The sequence below is a fragment of the Centrocercus urophasianus genome, unplaced genomic scaffold (assembly GCF_019232065.1).
Source record: "Centrocercus urophasianus isolate 14NV4802_14NV808 unplaced genomic scaffold, USGS_Curo_1.0 seq_11, whole genome shotgun sequence".
NCBI classification, from domain to species: Eukaryota; Metazoa; Chordata; class Aves; order Galliformes; family Phasianidae; genus Centrocercus; species Centrocercus urophasianus.
In genome coordinates this window covers 1,687,373-1,708,957 of record NW_024884253.1, presented here as the reverse complement: position 1 = coordinate 1,708,957, position 21,585 = coordinate 1,687,373, and the positions used below count along the sequence as shown (strand labels likewise).

General features: G+C 40.6%; 1 protein-coding gene across 8 annotated transcripts in view; it reads right to left on the bottom strand.

Moving 5' to 3' along the window:
• Positions 1-21,585, bottom strand: part of TSNARE1 (t-SNARE domain containing 1) — a 461,403-nt gene that overhangs the window by 242,363 nt on the left and 197,455 nt on the right. For all 8 annotated transcript variants that reach the window (XM_042836518.1, XM_042836494.1, XM_042836540.1 and 5 more), the window contains 3 exons: positions 14,302-14,392; positions 11,579-11,653; positions 9,616-9,672 (listed from right to left, as the gene is read on the bottom strand). In XM_042836518.1, coding sequence (XP_042692452.1) covers positions 9,616-9,672; positions 11,579-11,653; positions 14,302-14,392 — 223 coding nt within the window. The remainder of the gene's footprint in view (positions 1-9,615; positions 9,673-11,578; positions 11,654-14,301; positions 14,393-21,585) is intronic.

Here is a 21,585-nt window from a genome sequence, read left to right as displayed (position 1 = left end):
TTGGAGAGGGTCCAGAGGAGAGCCATGAAGTTGACTGGGGAACTGGAGCACTTCCCCTATGAAGACAGGCTGAGGGAGCTGGGCTTGTTCAGCATGGAGAAAAGAAGGCTGTGGGGTGACCTCAATGCAGTCTTTCAATACCTAAAGGGAGCCTACAAACAGGAGGGGAATCAACTCTTTGAAAAGGTAGGTAACAGCAGGTCAAGGGGAAATGGTTTTAAGTTGAAGGAGGGAAGATTTATGTTGGATGTCAGGGGGAAGTTCTTTACTATGAAGGTGGTGAGGTGCTGGAAAAGGCTGCCCAGAGACGTTGTAGATGCTCCATCCCTGAAGATGTTCAAGGCTCTGGGCAGCCTGGTCTAATATTAAATGGGGAAGTTGGTGGCCTTGCATGTAGCTGGGGGGTTGGAGATTCATGATCCTTAGGGTCTCTTCCAACTCTGGCCATTCTGTGATTCTATGACTGATGTCTTAGGGAACAGAGAAAAAACATTCTTTAACCAAACCCATTTGACACAAGGCTTGATCACCCACTTAATGCTCATCCTAGTAAACTGCACAGTAGCACAGCTTTAATAATGAATGAATAGGATGCTTCAACACATTACCGTGCTTTCCTGCAGATAAAGCTTGCTGTTGTGATGACAAACTGCCAGTTTGAACACCAGGGGAATCCCCTGTGCCAGGTTGGCTGCATTGCTCCCTCTGGGATTCATCCACTGTTTATAATAAGCAGGAAAAATCCCAGGGGTGATGCTAAGCAGGTACCAGCCACACAAAGTCGATTTACTCCTAACAGTAGCAGTGATGAGCAATGCTCAAAGCTCAGTCTTTTCATTCCCATCCGTGCACACACAAGCATGTCTTTGGTATTTTCAGAAGGCTTTGCGTGCAGCACATGTTGGGACCATCTCATTTCAGAGCTGGGACAGCCCAATACAGCTGGAGAAGTCTCCTAAACTTAAGGGAATTATCTGCTACCCAAGCACCTTCTTAAATTGGAGTGAATTATAAGGGAGAAGGACTGTCTGTGTTCATCTGCACACATTTATTTTATTTATCACACAGGCTATTGCTATCAGCTAAAAGACAGCTATCTGAAACACCATCTGCAGCACATCCCTTATCTCAAAGATGCTGGTGCACTTTATAAAGCAACTATATATAAATCCCCTCTCTGGTATATGCCCAGCTTTAGAATGGAACTCCAAAGGTATTTGAGCATCCTGGGGAGTAATGAAAAGTGAAGATGAAACTCCATAATAAAACATCAGTAAGAATTTAGTTTGGCAAAATAATGCAGACAAGGGTTATAGTTTTCAGCTGGGCTGAGAACTAAATAACAGAAGAAAGAACCCAAATTATAAGCCTGGTCTTGTGCTTGCAGTAAACCAGGAATAACTGTGATGAGTTCTACTAGTCTTTTATAGCAAGCTGGATTTTGGGGCTGGAGAATCAAACAGCATTTCATAGGTGTTATGCGTTGTAGTCATGATAACAGCAGAGCCCGCTACGTAGGAGCCACGAGGGTTACACAACTTAGAATTACATGGAGGATACAACATTGGTTATTTAGACCTTGAAAAGAAACCAAATGGAGCCTTGAAAGGACACTAAGTATTGTTACTTACCTTAGTGAATCAAGGGTTAACTTATTTTCAAATACATATTTTCATTGGAAAATACTATTGCTGTTCACATTTAATCATTTGGTAAATGCAGCCATCAAAGTGGGTTTAGAAGAATAAAATTTCCTTCCTTTCAATAATGCACCTCCACAGGGGGTTTGAAATGTATTAAGTAACACTGCGTTCACTTTGGAGCAAGGTGACACACTCAGTAAGGTTTCACATTCATTTCTCCAGTGACTGTGTGATCTTTGCCAGGGCAGAAGTCAATGCAGACTGCTGCAATGCAACTTCTGCAAGGTGGGGCTGAAGTGGGGAGCATGCACGAGGTTGTACAAGCAGCACAACAGCAAGGAATGACTTCCACTTGGAATGGGCAAAAACACTTGCTTACTGTTTCATCAAGTTTCTGCACAGGAAACTAATTTTTTTTTTTTATAAGGAGGATATATAGGGGGAAAAAAATCACTGAGTTAAACATTATCTGAACTGAGGCTCTGATACATGTATGTATTTTTAATATTACAATGCTACCATAGGTAGGTCCATGTGCCCTACAGACCCAGTCTATGTTGCATCAGCTCTGGAAGCTTGGTCTGCACTTGCTTTCCTCTTACACTTCTGTCAGAACAGCTGCCACACTGCATAGAAAGGCTTTGTGTACAGAGAGTGACAAGGGTGAATGGCTACACTGCTCAATGTATTCCATGCAGAGAGACACATAAGTATAAGTATCTCCACCAATTTCTATGTCTATGCCTACACCTATGTCTACATCTACATGTACATCTACATCTACGCCTATGTGTATGTCTACATCCAAATCTAAATCTAAATTTACACATACATCTACGCCTATATCTACATCCACATCTACATCTATACAGATATGTACATCTACATCAGCAATGTGGGCTGGGAACAGCAGCAAAGCACTTCCCAAATTGCAAAAAGCACATAAGAAATCTGGAGCTCTCCTCAAGATCCTGGCCCAGACGATGCAACAGATGACAAAGGCTTTTCCCATCATCTTCTAAAAAAACAGAGCTTGACTTTGCACGAAACACAACGTTGGTATTTGCAACAACCTTGAAACTTAGAACTTGGGAAGAAAAAACAGTGCAACTACACAGGCAGCTGCCACAAACAGTGGGGAAAAAAAAATATTTGCAGAGATTTCTCTCGTTATGGAGGAATAATAATGTTGGTATTTCTGTACAAAGAAACCCTTCCTCTGTTTTTGTCTTCTGCCCACATAAAAGCCTCTGTCCTTTCTCACTCAAAATGCTTGAAAAAGGACAAAGCAACAACAACAAGCAAAGCAACAACAAAAAAAAGCAAAACGGAAAACTCAGTTAATGAATACAAAACTCCTTTGTCAGGTGCAGACATAGGCAGCTGCAGTTTTTAGCTAAATCAGCAGATGCTGGCAAGCAACACGGGCTTATGCCATGACAGGAGCTTGATAGCAGATCACTAAGGAAAATCCACAGTGCTGAGGTTGTTTGGGCAATTAAGGAAATGGGAGCTTGGGGGGGATTTGGTCTTTTCTTATTTTCCTCTTTTTACAACTTAAGGGGCTATGTGCTATTGAAAAACCAGTTTTCTGCAAATACTCTCTTTTTAGTGGGATTTGAAGGTGTTGTTATTCCTTTTTTACATATAGTACTGAGCATTCCCACTGCTCCACCAAACACTGGTACACCTGAAAATAAGCAGGAAGAATACTTTCCCAGGGGCTGCTGTGCAATGTTCATTCATTCCAAGAAAGGAGGGAGGAGTCTTCATTTTAACTCTTGCAGTTACAAGGTGTTGCATTCCTGACACACCAGAAAAGGAGTTTATGGGCTAGTTAGTTGAGTACTATCCCTATGAAGCCCACTGGCACCACTACAAAGTGCCCACTGGCACTAGGAATACAGAGGGCACATAAAAAGCAATTGGTTTTTAATATATTTCAGACCACTTATAGCATTCTTATATCGGAATCCATTTCCCTGAACCCACATAGGCAGGACAGAAAATATATATAATACAGATTTATACATAGTCTTAGAAAATATGTTTAATGAACTGGAAACATCCAAGGAAAGGCTGGATGGGGCTCTAAGGAACCTGATGTAGATGTAGGTGTCACTGTTTATTGCAGGGGAGCTGTATTAGATGAGCTTTAAGGGACCCTTCCAACTCTAATGATTCTGTGATTGCCTTAAAAAAACAACCAAAACAAAAACAAAACAAAACAAAACAAAAAAGCCCACACATAAATAAAGTCAAGTAAAAACAGTCAAGTGATTTTAACTGCTCCTTATTGACAATCCTAGGAACAGAGTAGCAGGCTGATGAGAATATGGCTTTTAATGGATGCACACACTTTTAAAACAAAGTTGATGCTTCTGAAATAACACCTTTTACAGAAGTAGCTGCATACACAGTGACCTTGAAAAGACACAGGAACTGCTACCACACGTGGAAAATACATTATCACCAAAGCTCAGGCTTGATTACCTAAGATAGACCAGCCAGACTGGAACATTAGGATCTGGGATGAGTGCTAAGATAAGATTTTAGAGTCAATAAAATAAATGAGTAAATAAAAAGCTCCATTTGTTGAGGTGAAAGCCTTACTTTGATTGTGCAAAATTCAATTTTGCATTTCAGAAATATACGCTCCACAACCTCTCCCCAAAGCAGATGCCAGCTTCAGACTGAGCTTTGGACTTCCAGCACAAAAAGGACCTACTGCATTAAGAAGTCATTGTTAATTATCATACAAAACAGCCTGCTGGCATTTGCTTCTCCTTTGAGATCCTCAGGGTGGCACAATCCAATAGCCGAGTTTATACAGCGTCTACCATGATAAGGACCCTGTAAAAATAGCAGCCCAAGTAACTGCAGTCATTACAAACACACACACACACATACACATATGCAGTTTATGCAGATATTATTGCCAAGAAATTATTCTCCCATAAACACAAGGATTGGATCTTGCTGTCCCAAAATGAGAATTTTACTCTAACCACATAAAAAGAACAACTTCATAAACACAGGAAGAAAGAGAAAGGATGCTTCCTGGGAGAAGGAAGTCCATTTAAAGCATGAATAAATTGAGGCAGTTAGGAGAAAGAAGCTTGTAATGCAAATAGAGGTTTATTACCCATTTTTTTTTTTCTGCTTCTAAGAAACACAGGGTCAAGTAGCTTATGGAATAAAAGACAAAGGCATCTCTTTTGGCAAGTGTCATGTCCCAGAGCAGTAATTATCTCCCTCTTCCCGTGAGGGACAGGAAATGAAGAGGGGTGCCATTACATTATGAGAATTACTGTAATTTTGATTTCTAAAAATTGCCAGGAAAGTTTCCTCTTAAAATAAATAAATAAATAAATAAATAAAAACAGATTTTTGATGTGGTCTCAGTTTCAAACTCATTCCTCAGCTAAGGCAGAGCTTTGCTTCCTTTCTCCCTGTTCTGTTAACAGGCTGCCCAAGGAGGTTGTGGATGCCCCATCCCTGGAGGCATTCAAGGCCAGGCTGGATGTTGCTCTGGGCAGCCTGGTCTGTTGATTGGCAACCCTGCACATAGCAGGGGTTTGAAACTAGATGATCATTGTGGTCCTTTTCAATCCAGGCCATTCAGTGATTCTATGATTCTTGTGGGGAACTGGTCATGAAGTTCAAATGGTGAGAAATTCAAACTTCTTTGTTAAATGAGAATGTAAACAGCTATAGGGGGTCATTTAAGGTCTACAAAAGATTGAGGTTGCCTGAAGACATGTCGCTGGTGCAATAATAATGCAAAGCATGGGTTATCCCAGCTAGATACTGCCAGAGAAAGGTACTTAGGAGCCCAAGTTTTTCAGTATAGTCTGATGTTTGATTAAATGTTACTTAAACTTAGAATCACAGAATCATCAAGGTTAGAAAACATCACTAGGATCATCAAGTCCAACCTTCATCCTATTACCACTACACCCACGAAACCATGCCCCTGAACTTGTTTCAACCACAGACATAGTAACACATTCCTCTTTCAATGGGAAGGGGATGATGTGAAATGAAAAGTAATTAAAAAATAATTAAAAAGAAAGATTCCTTTAACCGCCTATGGATTTTCTGCCGGCTATCGTTTATTACTTCAATATTATGGATAATCTGTTCTGTGCTATTAGAACATCATCACAATTAATTATCCCAACTGTTGCCCTGTGGGATGGACTCATCCCAAGAGGATATGCAGCTGCCCAACCTCGTCTACATCTGACTGTGATGCCCTGGGCTCTGCATTACTGCTTGGGGGTCAGATGCAAAAAACACCCCCTTGGTCTCCAGAGGACTCTTTGTATGGAAACAGGAATGGATGCTTTGCATATAAGTGTATCCATACAGTGGGAGAAGGTGGAGTAGGGCTCCAGAATCCTTATGGGTCCTTTCCAACTTGTGATTGTCTATGATTCTATGATTCAAGACATGTGTGCCCCTTACACAGGCAGGCACTGGAGGCAATCATCCCAGAGTCGGTGTATCACCAAATACACCACTAACTCTGCTGCATGCCACATCAGCATTTCTCACACATGCACAGAGAAACAGAATTGCTGCTTTTCAGGATTCCTCTGTGCGCTCTCTTAATGAGACATCTGAGGTCTCATTCTGGCCACCTGGTAAATATTTAAAACCACTTTAATACATTCAAGGGAAAGAGATTTTTTTCAATTATTTACCACAACTCACTTTCAACAACGATCACTTAGCATTGTAAAAATTTGTGTCTTTCAATACGTAACCCAGCTACAGAACTACATTGATCGGTCTACACACAAATACACTCATACCAACATATATTTGATTAAGAATTTATACAACGTCAGGCTTCAAGGAATTTTGGATCAATGCCTTTACTTTGCTGTTATAAATAAGTAAACTCAATTAAACATTTCTTACAGCAAATCACAATGGGCAGGAGAATCATTCTGCAGCTCCTCTTTCCAATTTTTACCTATCACATGGATTTCGGAAACTAATTACTCTCTAAAGGGAACTTACTGGAGTTTGTGTTACCAAACACATCTCTCCCATCCACCAATGGAAGAGAGGAACTACATGAATGCGTTGAAGAAACAAGTGCCCTTCAATTCTCTCATAATTTGCTATAATAAATGCAGCATGCAGAAAGTAAAACAAAAGATCTGCAGGTAAGCAGTATTTGAATTCATACTGGATCTGCACCAAAGTCAAGAAGTTGACTGTACAGTCTCACCAGACCCATAAATCAGGTGTCCTGAACATATGTAGTATTTTGCATTACTTTATAAGGTGTTAGCTTTAATGATGCAGTATATGCACGTGGTGGTCAGGTTACAGCTGCTGTGGGAACTATAATTTTGCATGGTCTGACCAATCTGCGGCAGAAAAATACTAATAAGTAAAACAGTCACAGCACTGCATTCCCTTCAGCATGTTTCATACATCCAATTTCACTCCTGTATTTGAAGGAACAAGAAAATAAGATTCAAATAAAGCTGCAGTTGTATAGGAACCAGCTGAAATGGATGAGAATTATCCATCAGCTTTTTCAAGCAGTTTGCATGAAACCTCATGACTCCAAGCTAAGCAAGTGTAACTGCATGAAAATGGATGTGCTCTCAGGCACGGTACATGCACAAACCATACTGTGAGACTGTCCATGCCCAGTAGACATGAACGAGTGCATAAACTCACCTCTGAGTCAGAAGCATCTCATCAAGGAGATATTACAACATACTTTATCATAATGCATCAAAGCCAAATGCAGGCATTGTCCTGCAAGTGACAGGTACAAGGAAAACCAATCTGCAGCTGAGCAAGTTTAACACATCTACTAATGCTGCCTGACTGACATCAAGTTCTTAGTAATACAGTCAGTCTCCTAACCAGGAGGATTACCACCTATTTTAATGTAAAAGACTTTGTCCTACTCTTCCTCCAGCCTTCCTTTACTTTCAATCCCACCATTATTTGCCTCCAGGATTTGTACTCAATATCTTTTTCTTTTTTTTTCTTTTTTTTTTTTTTCCCCTCTGTTAATACTCTGCTCACTCCCACAGAAGGCTTTTTTTGGAGTCATCAACCATTATCAATATATCAAAAAATCTGACTGCATTCAGATTTACTCCAGGTGCAGGGATGGACAACAGCTATATAAAAATTAGTCCATCCAGTGAGCACTGGTTAATTGTTGTCAGTGTCCACCATCATGTGGCACAGGCATGGCCCCATGCCACCATGTGGTAATCTTGGTGAGACTAGAGCTGTTCCCACCCTTGCTACCCCCACCCCACTGACAGATTGTAGTCTAATGAAGGTGGTTAAAAGCACAAGAAGCACTTTGATATGCATGACAAGAAAACAAACCACACCTAAGTTACTGAAAACAAAGCCCCTTCTCTTTGAGCTTAATCATCAAAATCAATGCCTGTTTGACATTCATGGGATTTGACCACAATTCAAGAACATGCTATTTCTGATCACACACAGTTCTAATGTCCAGTACTCATCATCAATTAGTGGATTAAAATAAGGCATAACATTTCTATAAACACACAGCTGAAAATCAACAAATCCACAGGTGCCATTGGAAATGCCTGACAAGGCTACAGGAATACATTAGCACTTTGGCACACAGAGGCCTTAGTTTATTTGGCACTAACACCTAAAAGCTAGCAAGTGATAACAAGGTTTGATGTAAACCACAACTGAGTCATGGAATCACAGATTCACAGAATTGTTTGAGTTGGATGAGACCTTTAAAAGTCATCTAGTCCAACTCCCTTGCAATGAACAGAGACATGTATAGCTAGATATAGCTGCACAGAGCATGGTGTAGCCTTAAAATCCACGTAATATTAAAGCTCTGGTTCACTGTCTTGCCCTAATGGTAGGGTTCTCAGTGACATCACCATCCTTCCTTACCAAAAAGAATAACATTACAACCATTTCCCGTATACATGTTAAAGAGGACATGGAAAACCATGGGGTACGACCAAGTCGGAAATGAAGATTCATAGGGAAAGCAAGAAATCTGCTAACTGTACCTTTAAAAAAACAAAGACAAGAGTATCAAGAATATAAAAAAATAATTCACAAAATAAGGCAGGCAGTTCTATTTTTTGGTACCATATTATCACTTGCAAGCACCTAAAAGCTGTTCTCTGTGCAAGACCTGAAAGGCCAATTTAATATCTGCAGGAATCGCACTACAGCAACCTGATTTCCTGGTATCACACCCTTCATGGAAATTCTCATGTGGAGATTTCTTATACACACACTTACACATGTACTTTATATGTATATATACAAGCATATCTACACATAAACTTATTTACACCCTTGTTATGTACACAGACATACATGTATATTTTATCACATATGTGCATGCATACCTACGCATATGAATCAAAACACATGCTTGGATTATAGTGCACTCTCAGTACATCTACTGTTTGTTCATTGACAAGCATCCTAATATATGTAAAAAGCAGGAAAAAGGGTTGTATTTGTGTATGCATACAATTGCTAACCACAGTGTAATGTAGGTGAAGAACACAGGATTCATGATCTCTCTTAAAATCAAGCACAGAGCTCTGATAAAAACCATCTCACCTACTTCTTGCACTTGGGGTGGGATTTCACTTAGCCTAGAAGACCAGCTTCCAGGGAAGAGTGTACAGAACTGCTCTTTGATAAACTACAGAACAGATAAAACCCTCAGAAAGAAGAACAGTCCCATGGGAACAGAAGAGAATAATTAAACAGGTCTTACATGTCTCTTCTTCCTCAGTGCTGTATCTTTCGCCTCCGAAGATGTCATACACTATTATTTGAAAACCACACCACTGGCTTCAGTGTAGGTCTTGGGGGAGGAACATGCTCCTCAGCATCATTAATGGGATAGAAAATAGCACTTTCTTAGGAACTGTTACAGACACAGACAGTAAGATGAACTTACTTGTTTGCTACTTCTCTGCCCAGTGGGAAGCAAAGCTTTGGATTTCTCTGCTATTTTCTGTAAAAAGGAAGAAGAAAAAAAGTGAAGGAAAATGGTTGAGAAAACACAATCCAAATACATAGGGAGGAAGTCACAGGGAATTATTTCTTCTACTACTTCAGGAATAAGACAAAGAGAAAAATCTTATTATTTAGAAAAGAAAGGGAGTATAGCCACATGGAAAAGTTTTGGTCCTGCAGAATTAAAAGTCTTCAAAGCTTCCAGAATGACAAGGTTATCAGAACTGAAACGTGTATTTAAGAAATGACAGCTAGGATGTAGATAAGTAGCAATTTACCGCTCAGATTGGTTTCCTGACGCAACTGGGCATTCACAAAATGCAGAGGCTAATTTTGTCTCTTCTGAATTGATGACAGTTAAAAAAAAAAAAATGCAGACACACAGTTCAGATGGATTGTACTCGTGAACACTAAAAAAGTACAAAAAAGGTGTGTATATATGAGGCTGGAACCCTTTACCTGAATCCTTTCAACTTCTCATTTAATGGGATAAAGACATTTCATTTAAAGCCCCCACACTTGTGTTTATGAATAGGGCAGAAAAAGAGTTAATAGTTGTAGAGATAGTGAAATGATATTATAGTATATACATGCTGTTGAAGCGCAATTTTAGGCACTTATTATATTTTTTTTTAAACCATATCCAGCAAGTATTGGAGAATCAATCAGAGCAGAATGGTTATAATAAGAGAAATTCTTTCCAGCCAAATTTCTTCATACCAGTATAATTCCAGTATATTCTTCCCAGGTGTTGCAGGCATGGAGTATTGCACTAGAGTAGTATGCACTAGAGTATTATGCACTAGAGTAGTATGAGAGATCATGTAGGTTATATTTCTACAGAATTCAATTAATCCAGATATATGTTCAAATTTGTTATATGCAGGTAGCAGCAGAGGAGAGAGAAGTGTTTTGAGGATGGTAAATTTAAATTGTTACTACAGTGTTTAAAAGCAAAGCAAATCTGCAGAATGTCCCTAGGGTAAAGTGGAAGAGCAAGATGCGAACGGAAGATCTAGAGTTCAGCATTTGTTTGTTTTATTAAACAGCTTGATCTCCCTGACAGGTCCAACCCACAGGATGTGTTTGGAAACCTTCTGCCAGAGACATAGAGAACAGCAAAGCCATACAGGGGGCTAACAATTAAAGTGAATAGCAGTGTTGCCTGTACATTGCTTGCAACAGAGGTGAAGGGGACACTGTTCAATTACTTCTTGCTCTCCCACTGAGTGGAGAAACACAAAAAAATTGTAACGGCTGAGACAGGGCAACCACTGAGTGTCCATCACATAAACAAAGGCACAGTTTTGTTTTTTTTCCTCTTCTGTTGTTCTGTCATTGTTGCTCAGCATAGAATTATAAAACCACAGATTATCCCAAGCCAGAAGGAACCCAAGTCCAACTCCTGGCTCCATAGAGAACCAAGTAAAATCCAAACTCTATGTCTGAGAGTGGTGTCCTCAAACTCCAGCAGCTCAGGGCTGTGACCACTACTATGGGGAGCCTGATGTTCCATGCCCACCAACCTCTGGTGCAGAACCATTTCCTAACACCCACCTGGCCCTCCCTTGGCACAGCTCCCTCATGAGGAAGCTGTAGGCCACCATGCGAGCTCTCCTTAGACTCTTCTGCTCTGGGCTGAACAAAGAAAGGGACTCAGCTGCTCCTCATCTATCTTGCCCTCCAGATCCTTCCCCATCTTCATAGCCCTCTTTCAGATGCTTTGGAGTTGGAAGGGACCTTCAAAGGTCATCCAGTCTAACTCCCCTGCAATGAAGAGGGACAGCTGTAGAGATGAGACAAGCTGTACAGAGATGTTCCATGCTCCTAGCAGTTGTGTTAGCTCCCACTTATTATGTTCCCAAATACACACTCTGAAAGGTAAAAACAAGAGAGCCCCTCACCTTCTGCACAGCTCCGTATCTTTGGATAGCATCAGACAGCTGGTTCTTCAGCCTATCCAGCTGAAGTCGTTCTTGCTGTGTTGGGAGAAAAAAGATCTGGTTAGCAAGAGCTAATTCAAGTAGTTGACTCTTTCTTGGGGGGTCTGGGGAAGCACAAGGAGCTGAGAGGGGACAGCACTAGGACGGCTGATCTAAACTGGACAAATGGATATTCCATACCATATGATCATGTGAAGAAACTGTAAATTCATGGGTTTTGGCTAGGGGCCAGCATTGCTCAATGACTGACTGAGCACTGGTTGACAGGTGAGGAGCAATTGCTTTGTGCAACACTTGTTTTGTAAATATAAATATACATACACATAAACACATTATATGAATATATATTATTACCATTACTGTTATTTCTTACTTTTCTGTCTTAGTAAATTGGTCTTATCTCAACCCATGAATTCTCTTTTTTTTTTTTTCTTCTGATTCTCTCCCCAGTCCCTCTGGGAGAAAGGAAACAAGTGAAAGGCCATGTGGTGCTGAGCTGCTTTCAGGGTTAAACCACAACATTCAGACAACTGCTTAAGAATATGAAAGTATTTTATAAAGGATAGGATAAACAGCTTTAATTTTTAATGGGAGCATTTTCATACAGAAGAATATTCCCAGTCTTATAGTTCATCATCCAAAGATTTAAAACCATTTTTAGAACAGGGTAAATATCGTTATTCCCACTCTACCAATAAAGGCCTATAAACTTTGTTACTTAGGCAAAATAAGACAAGACAGACACCCTGGAGAGCTGATCTAATGGTCCAGCACTCATTCTACAGAAACACGGAATCCAGATAGGCCTCTCCATTTAAGCCCTTTGAGATTACTTTAAAAGGAAGCCCTAAAATAACCATGTGCTATTTTACATCAATCTCCTGCCTTGTATCACACTGATCCCCTTACATCAGTATCTTTGCTCCTGAAATACTATCAATTTGCTCAGTCAGGCATCCTGACTCCAATAGCTCCAACAGCACCTGGAGCTTCAAGAGAAGTCAGAGAAACTCCCACTGTGCACTTTGCTGGCTATGCATTATAGCTGGAAAACCAGGGGGGAAAAGGATATATATTTTTTTGTCCATGGCTGCAGACAAAGCAATACACAGAATAATGGGTTGGGAAGGTCTGATTATAAAGCTCTAAATTAATTGAATTATTTTCAAACTGAGAAATTTTATGGGAGGAAAGTTTGAACTGCTACCAAGATCCCCAGTAGGGACTTGCCAACGCAGCAGTTGATACCCACCACAATCATTAATTCTATATAAGGGAGAAGGGCTTCAGGCTTTATATCAAAATCTGTAGGTTTAATTACTTGAACTGCAAACTGTTGGAAAAGAAGAGTTAAAAATACTAAAATCCGTTAAACGAATTGACCAGGGAGTAGAAAAAGTTATTAGGTGATGCCAGTAGAGAGCAGCAAGTTTATTCCTCATATTACTAAAATTGTTTATGTGTCAATTTCCTTCTGGTCTTAAATATCTCCCCTTTAACTGAGCAGTTTTTCTCCACGACAGTAAAGGCTGTTCTGCTGACAGCCTTTCTACTGGACACAACACTGACTTCAAGGGCTAATACTGATGTTTTTGTATGACACTATAATTGGCTTTAACATGACCTTGCCTGATTTCCCTTTGGACCCAATTTACGTCACAAAACGGTGCCTAGATCTCTATACCTCCAAGAAGAAAACTTTTGTTTCATCAAGGTCTGATGCAATTATTTTCAGAGTGTGCAAGGAAAAAATATAGGCCTTGAAATCCACTATTAATCAAAGAAATGTGCTAATAACCATCAAGTACTAGGGCTGATGCCTGCATAAGGTTGATGCCAATAAATGGAAAAGTCATTTAGGGGTGATTTGACTCTTAACTCCTTTTCTCAGGTGCTTGTTTGCAAGTGACTTAAATCTGGACTGTTAAAGGCACTTGGACAAAGGTGAAACTTCTCAACTTTCACACCTGGAGTTTGCTCCCCAGGATTCCATATGTTAAGCTGCTGCCCTTCCCTTCAGGTCAAATTCAACAGGAATGTATGGGATCTAAAAGCCTTTGAGGAAAGGTCAGAAATTATTTGATTGTCACTGGAATCAGGGAATGGGAGACACTCCTACTCCTTTGACAAAGATGTTCATGTGAGTTGAACCGACTGATGACAGAAGACCACTGTGTCCACACAACAGATGAGATTGCCATGGGGTCATCTGTAATACAAAGTTTGGCTCTGATCCAGCCATAGCATGTAAATATCTGTCCCCACCACTGCCTTCCTTGAAAGAATGCCATATGCAAACATTGCGCTGCTCTGCTCTTTCTGGACTTCTGAGCACATTTACAAATTCATCTGCAGCAAGTGCATCTACTGCACTACTGAGTATTTAATCAACTCCAAACTCATGTAGAGATGGATAATCTCTGTATTTTCATCCAAACTGCATGAGACCAGTTACAAAATTGCTGCTTTTGTATTCCACATGATCCAGGCTGTGGGAGAAGAATGGATTCCGAAGCTTTTTCCAACAGAAACACAAGCCATGCTTATTGTGTAACAGTAAAGGAAGACATAACAAGACACGGGGTTCAACAGCTTTAAAGGATTCACTACCCACTTCTTTTTTCTTTATTCCTCCCTCCACAAGCCTCAGCACTCTCTCCCAAAGCACCTTGAACGACACATACCCTGGATGAGCCTCTGACAACCTCAGACAGCTGCTTGATGGCTTTGGTGCTAGTCGTGATGGTTTTGTTAGTCTCTTGCTGGGTTGCGTGCCTGCAGAAGAGGAGAGATGATGTGAAATGCAATTGAAATTAATTGCATAATGAATACTTACAGAGCTTCATCAAATTGCAGAGCGGTTAAAACAACACAACATACATTACATGAAGCCATGGTAGGACCATGCAAGTCTTGGGTTCTGAGTAGCAATAACAGATAGGGCTGTAGGAACTCCTAGCAAGGAGCTGCTCAAAACATCCCTCTCTCAACAGCACAAAGAAAATGGCTGTAGACCTACAAAGTCAATGAGGGAAGAGAAAGTGGGGATCTAGCAGGTAGCCAGGCCATCACACAAGGATGGTATTGCAACAGAAATTATAAATATAAGGGTTATACAGGAAAGAGAGATGGGATGGGGAAGTTGTTTGACGGCTTGCCCAGAAAACTATGGTTGCTGGGGAGAGAAAGAGGCAGATGATTGAGCAGGACAAATTTCCTTATAATGGTGACCTCCCTGCTAATGACACAGTAGCTCCAAAGAAGCACTGTCTGTGCACAGAGGAATATCAGAGCACATCTAAGAACTAAAACACGCAGGCAGCAAGACAAGAGAGTCGTGATTCCCTTTTGCACCTCAAATTCCACTACAGTGTCTTGTAAGCTGGTCACTGGCATCTCTGGTCAGGACCAAACAAAGTAAGGGAAAGTGATGTAAGTGCTGTCCATAGGGATTTAGCTCAGTCCAGTAGTTCCAAGCTTCATAAGGTCAATGGAGTATTTTTAGCCTCTAAAATTCCCCATAGAGAACTTCAAACCATTTTTTTTTTTTGAGCTTCAAAACCTTTTTTTGAAGAAAGGGGTGGCTTCCAATTATGTTTCAATCAAAAAGTCAGGAAAGGCTCAAAAAAACACCTAAAGAAAATGATCTTTTTCTTCCTTAGAGGACATCTTAAGTCATAGCTGTAGTGAAAAACTCATTTGTCAGCTACTCTTTTTCAGTCAGCAGGATGCAGAGTGAATGGAAGCTCACTGATTAAAAAAAAAAAGGCTCATTAGGACCTTTCTGTCCTGAAAACCCAGGGCATGTCTCAATCTTTTAGCTTCTTCCATTGGTGAGACATTGGAACAGGCTGCTCAAGGAGGTGGCGAAGTTGCCATTGCTGAAGGTTGTCAACAAAAGGGTAGATACAGCACTGAGGGACGTGGTTAGTGGGCACGGTGGGGACAGGTTGCTGGTTGGACTAGATGATCTTAGAGGTCTTCTCACACTTTAATGATCCTATGACTCCTGCTGCTCTGACAGAACTGATGGATACTATCTCTTTTAAGACTTTTTTCAATGTTTTCCCTCTCTCCTTTGAGGAACAAGCACAGCCCCAAGCACAGCCTTTACCTAGCACAACTTAGCTACTAATATATTGAGCCTTATCAGTAAGCACTGGGACAGAGCAGACAGAACAAGAATTGCAACGTTCACCACCACAAGGAAGTTCGGATATTTTCATCCACAAAATCAAGTTCTTTGCACAGACAGAACAGGTGAGAAAACTTCTAGGATAAAAGTACATTGACTTTATGCATTGGACCTACCTAGTAGTTAAGGAAAAGCTTAGTATACCATGACCATGACATCTCTTAGGTATAGAACAGTAATTCAGATGTGTGTTAAGTGTTGAACATGTGCAGAGAAGGCATGGATCCTTTGGCACCACAGAGGAAAGAAAAACAATCTACTGCAAAGACAAGATTGGATCAGATAGCTAGTTTTTCTGAGCTCTCCTTAATTAAATTAAGATAACATTTCTGCATCCATTCATCAAAATGCATTTATTTATGATCGCATGGCCCACAACACCAGCTGACTAATTACGTTACCTTTAATTTGAAATAGATGAGGTCATCTCTGCCACAATCAGGTACTCCACATCACCGTCACAAGAGAGGGAGCAGGGAATTGAATCCTGCCCAATCACCTACCCTGAGGACTAAACAATTAGAGTCGTCTCTAATCTTTTAATCAAGTAAATCTTGCCACCAAGTGCATGAATTCCATAAGGAGCCATCTCAAGACGGAGCCTTTTATAATGCTAGAGTTGACGTCCAGTTATTTTGCAGACCTCATTAAATTATCTGCCTGCTGAACACGTCAGGGATTTACGTAGCAGCAATTACTGATCCTCAAAGTAAAATTGCATGTTAGGCTTATGCGTCTGATCCTGCCCAATTTCTAAAGCCAAAAAGAATCTCCTGCATTTGTATTCTAATGCAAATTTGATGTTAGATACCTTATGTAACAAATCCATACATCACACAGACTTCGCAGTGAGTTGCTACCAAAAAAACTGGGTGAGGGAATAAAAAAAAATAGAAGTTCTTCTTTCCACCACTTAATTCAAAATGCACTTTAACTAACACGCTGGTGCTTGATTTTAGTAGTTCCCACTATGCTGTCAGTTCAATTAACTTCTTATTCTTCAGCCTCACAGATATGCTCAGGAATAAGACACCGATTACATTTAATTTACATTAAATGCTATTAAGATCTTCAATAAAAATAAGGCCTCGAAGCTCCAGTCCCTGCAGGATTTGATTTTAACATGTAATGGTAACAAGATATGTGACTATTATTATTATTACTATTATTATTATTATTATTAGCTTTCTTTATATTCTACTCCCTCACAAGTGTGGAAGGTAATTAAAGGGGTATCTCTGATGAATAGAATTTGCTTCTGAAAAAGCCTTCCACACAACAGTAAGTGAAACAGTCTAAAGAGATACAGAGGACCTAAAATACAAACTTTGTAATGGACTTATCCAGCTACAGCAGCACTGTAAAAATTAGCACTCCAAGAATGGAAAACAAAAGGGCATCTCTTAGGAAGAATAACACCTCTTGCTGTGCATTTCTGTATGCACAGGAATTGCAAAGACAACGCAGTAAATAATACAAGAGATGTCACACTGCTGCGTGAGCATTTCCTACGGCTGCTGTTTTCTTTACCAAGGAACTATGGTCCACCAAATCCACAATCTCCAGCATGCAGCTGCTTACACTGTGTTTTTTGAATGATCGTATCTGTAATTAATTTATCCAGTTTTAAAATGGGCATAGTGAAGATGCAGATGCAGTGACAGCTGCTTCCCTTCTCTGCCGTGACAGACTGAAGGAAAGATAAACACTGTCACTCCCAGCATCCCCCTCATTTGTCCTTTTTTTCCCCCAGCTTTTATTGCAAAGTGTGATGCCATTTGATGTGGGATATCACTTTGGCTAGTTTGAGTCACCTGTCCTGGTGCTGTCCCCTCCCAGCTCCTTGTGTCACCTGGCAGGGCACTGAGGAGCTCAGCCACTTCTGACAATAATACTTGTTCCTGAAGAGCTTTGTTTTCTTTTCCCATAAGGAAATGGAAATTGTAAATATTCATATACAAAGCAGAGAAACCTCATAAGATTCAGCATCCTCTTTGGCACAGCTCAACTGCATTGCAATGGGGAAAGCATTTAAGAGGACAAGTAGGTTTGGGTACAACTATGCCAGAGAGCACAGCATACTTTAAGCCACTCATTTGCCTTTTACACAACAGCTGTAGTTCCCACCACTGCAGATTTTCTTGTGCAAACGAAAGTAAAAATTGTAATGCATGGAGCAGAGAACTGGGCAGCACGATCTGTGGCTTAAGCAGAAACAGGTGAAGTATCTGCATGTGAATATATTCCATAGTTGTCAGAGGCATAATTACGCCAGGGTGCTACAAGCATGCAGAAGGATATTATTCACATTGTAAGACTTAAGCTGATCTCTTGTCTGTCGTACAGCTGGATTTTGTGAAGGACTGTGGGACCTGATGACAGACCACATCAAACTCCAAAGGTATTTATATAAAACTTCACACATTCGCCACAGGGACATACAGCAAGGAGTACTTCTACCTAGTCCCTGAAGGCTGTGATTCTTCACTCTCCACCTAGCCAAAGTGTTACACTTCAGAGCAAAGCCAATGGAGAACCTTCATGATCTGTGAAGGGGGAACCTCCATGGATGCTGCAGGGAAGCCTATGCCTACACTACAGCAGTAATCCACACCTTTTGGGTGTCTCCCACACAGCTGGGCTGATCCTACAGCAGAGCTAAGGATAGTTCGTAGAACCACAGAATTACAGAATCATAGAATGGCTTGGAAGGGACCTCAAAGACCATCTCATTCCAGTCCTCCTGCTGCACGCATGGCTGCCAACCACTAAATCAGACACCAGATCAGGCTGCTCAGAGCCCCATCCAACCTGGCAATTTGCAGGCTGATGCATCCAACACTTAGGTTAGCAAACACTTCACAACAGGATGGAAAGATATGCTGGATTATATTGCTATAATTCTGCCCACAGCCAACACTGTGCCTCATCCCCTGGGGCTGCAAGCAGAAAGAGATGGAAGCAGTGGGCATCTCTCATCTCTGAGTATTTATTGCAGAGGTAAACAAAGCAGAAAGATGAGCTAGGAGGAATAGTTGCTCTACCAAGCCTTAAACTATCTTTATTACTGTACCATTAAAGCCACCAAAGGAAGAAAAGCTAAATCTACTTGTACAGTCTCCACAGTGATGCTCAAACTTTTTTTTTTTTCTTTCTTCTTTAGGAACTGCTGCTGCATGTTGAGGAAGCATTTACAACAGACTAAAATAAGAGCTCTAATTCTGTTCTGTCAGCAAACCCCTTTGCATAGGTGTAAATCATCCAGCCAAGTAAAAGCCAGGAGAAAAAAAAGACTGTTACTTCCAAGATTCAAGCGACACAATCTTCTATAATAAAAGAACCATAGATTTCCAATTTGCTTGTCACTTCAAAGTATTAGGAAATGTGGTGCTCTCATTTCTCTACATGGAGCATAGGGGATGGCCTGTGGTTGTCTGGGAAGAGAAGGGGTATTTTACCTGGCACTGTGTCATCTCTGGAGATGAACATGGCTATAGGTTAGCAGCTACTTTATTCAAAGATTCTGAACTAAGACATATTGCTTGCAGTCAGATAGTAGCCTTCACAGATTTCATCACAGAAATGACATTGAGAAAACCCTAGTACAATTCTGAATAGACCTTTTATTTCCTATAAAGTTTTTGTTTGTAATGTTGCCTCTTAAAAAAAATAATTAAAAATTATGAAGCAATTCATATGAAAGCATGGAAACATTGGATCTAATCAAAGCAGCTCCCCTACCAAATTTGTCCAGTCATAGAATCGTAGAATCATTAAGGTTGGAAAAGACTTCCAGGATCATCTCGTCCAACCATCCACTTAATACCAATAATACTCACGAAACCATGTTCCTAAGTGCTACATCTAAATGTTTCCTGAACATCACCAGGGGTGGTGATTCCACCACTTCCCTGAGCATTCCATTCTAGTGCCTGACCACTATTTCAGAGAACTTTTTCCTAACATCCCATCTGAACCACCCCCGGCACAACTTGAGGCCACTCCCTCCTGTTCTTATTGCTATATACCTGGGAGAAGAGGCCAGCTGTCACAAGTAGCTACTCAATGACCCACTGCCAAACATTCAGGTTTGTGTTTTTCAACTAAATCAAATCCAGGACATCATATAAGACCCTATCTTCACTCCATATCACCTACAGATTACATCAGAATTGCTGGAGACTACATCTATCAGGTCATAACTCAGAGCTCGGATGGCACCCAAAGCAGGAACCAGCGCTGCCATTAGTGACCTCTCAAGTGACTTCTTCTCTCACTCAGATTATTCCCAAGTCAAATTTTAATTTTCAAAGTTTCACTGTATTTCCTAATAAAAGAGTCCCTTGGATCCTTTGTAAATGCCTTGCCAGAAGTGAGCTATATTACACCACCCTCTCATTACACAGTAAGCCTCTTAGCTTATCAGAGACAGAAATTAATTTAATTTGCCATAATTTCATTTTTATGAACCCTAGTGCCTACTGATCGTGACAGTCATTTTTTTCCTCTAGGTGCTAATAAACCAAGCACTATTTTTCAACTGCTCTTCCAACTTACATTGTACTGGAGCAGTCCATCTTCCTGCACTGCATTTAAGCAAAAAGCAAGCAGGTCCCCCTGTTTCTACTCTAAGGAACTCGCCTGCTCTCTATAAGCTCTTAATATTCACCATTTTCTCTGGTATTGCCCCAGTAATCCTTTTAGCGCCCAAGACTAAGTGTTCTCTAATCATGACTATTCTGATGGTACTAATTCTATTGTGAATTTTGCATTTCTGCATTAATGGGTCAATGTCAGTGATGGAATGGTTAGTAAGATGCATGCTTGCAGCAATTCTTAGTGGCATAAGGCAGAGGTGGCTGCTGCAAAGCCAGAAAGCAACAAAAAGCCCATACACAGTTGTTACCATGTCTTTCTTCCCGTAATTTACTGCAGCTCCCTGCTGAAGCTTGGATAAGAGCTGCCATTCCATCTCCTTTCAGAAGCATTATGCCCACCTAAAATTTAAGTTTGCTTCATTCTCATCCATGCAGCAGGAGTTAATGCAGTCATATGACTCGCAGGGAGAACACCATGCTGGTTGAGTCCTGCACGTCATCCACAAAGACAGAAAACATTTCATATACGGTATAGGAGTGTTAGAAACAGTTCTCCTCCCCTGAAATTTGCAGAGAAATAGATGTTGTCTTATGTTTCTAACTCTCAAATCTTTTTGGAAACGTTACGTACTCAGACTTCAATTTATGCAAACTTCCTGTTCTAAGTTGCTTTCTGCAGAGTGCAGCCACAGACACAAAAAACAATATACTGACTCCCACGGACTTTGTGCAGACAAAAGAGCCAACTGTTTTATCTGCTTAAATATGTTTTCTCATATTATATACTATTGCAGTCATTAGCTTCTACTTCCAGGAAAAGCATCTGAAAGAAAAGAAGCCTGTGCATTCCTATTTATTTCCCAGCCAAAAAACACAGGGAAGTACAGACCTGTCAACCTCTCTTCTGTATTGGGGAAGATTATGGAACAGATCCTCTTGGAAGAAAGGGAGGTGATATGAGTTAATTTGTGTGGCTTCACCGAGGGCAGGTCCTGCCTGAATTGGTCTAGAGGAGAAGATAACCTCTCTCTTGCAACACGGTAACACCAGGCCCCACACCAGTTTGAAGATGATGGAGCACATTGCCAACCTTGGCTGGACTGTCCTACCACACCCACTGGGTAGTCCAGATTTGGCACCTTTTGATTTCCATCTGTTCAGGATGATGAAAGATG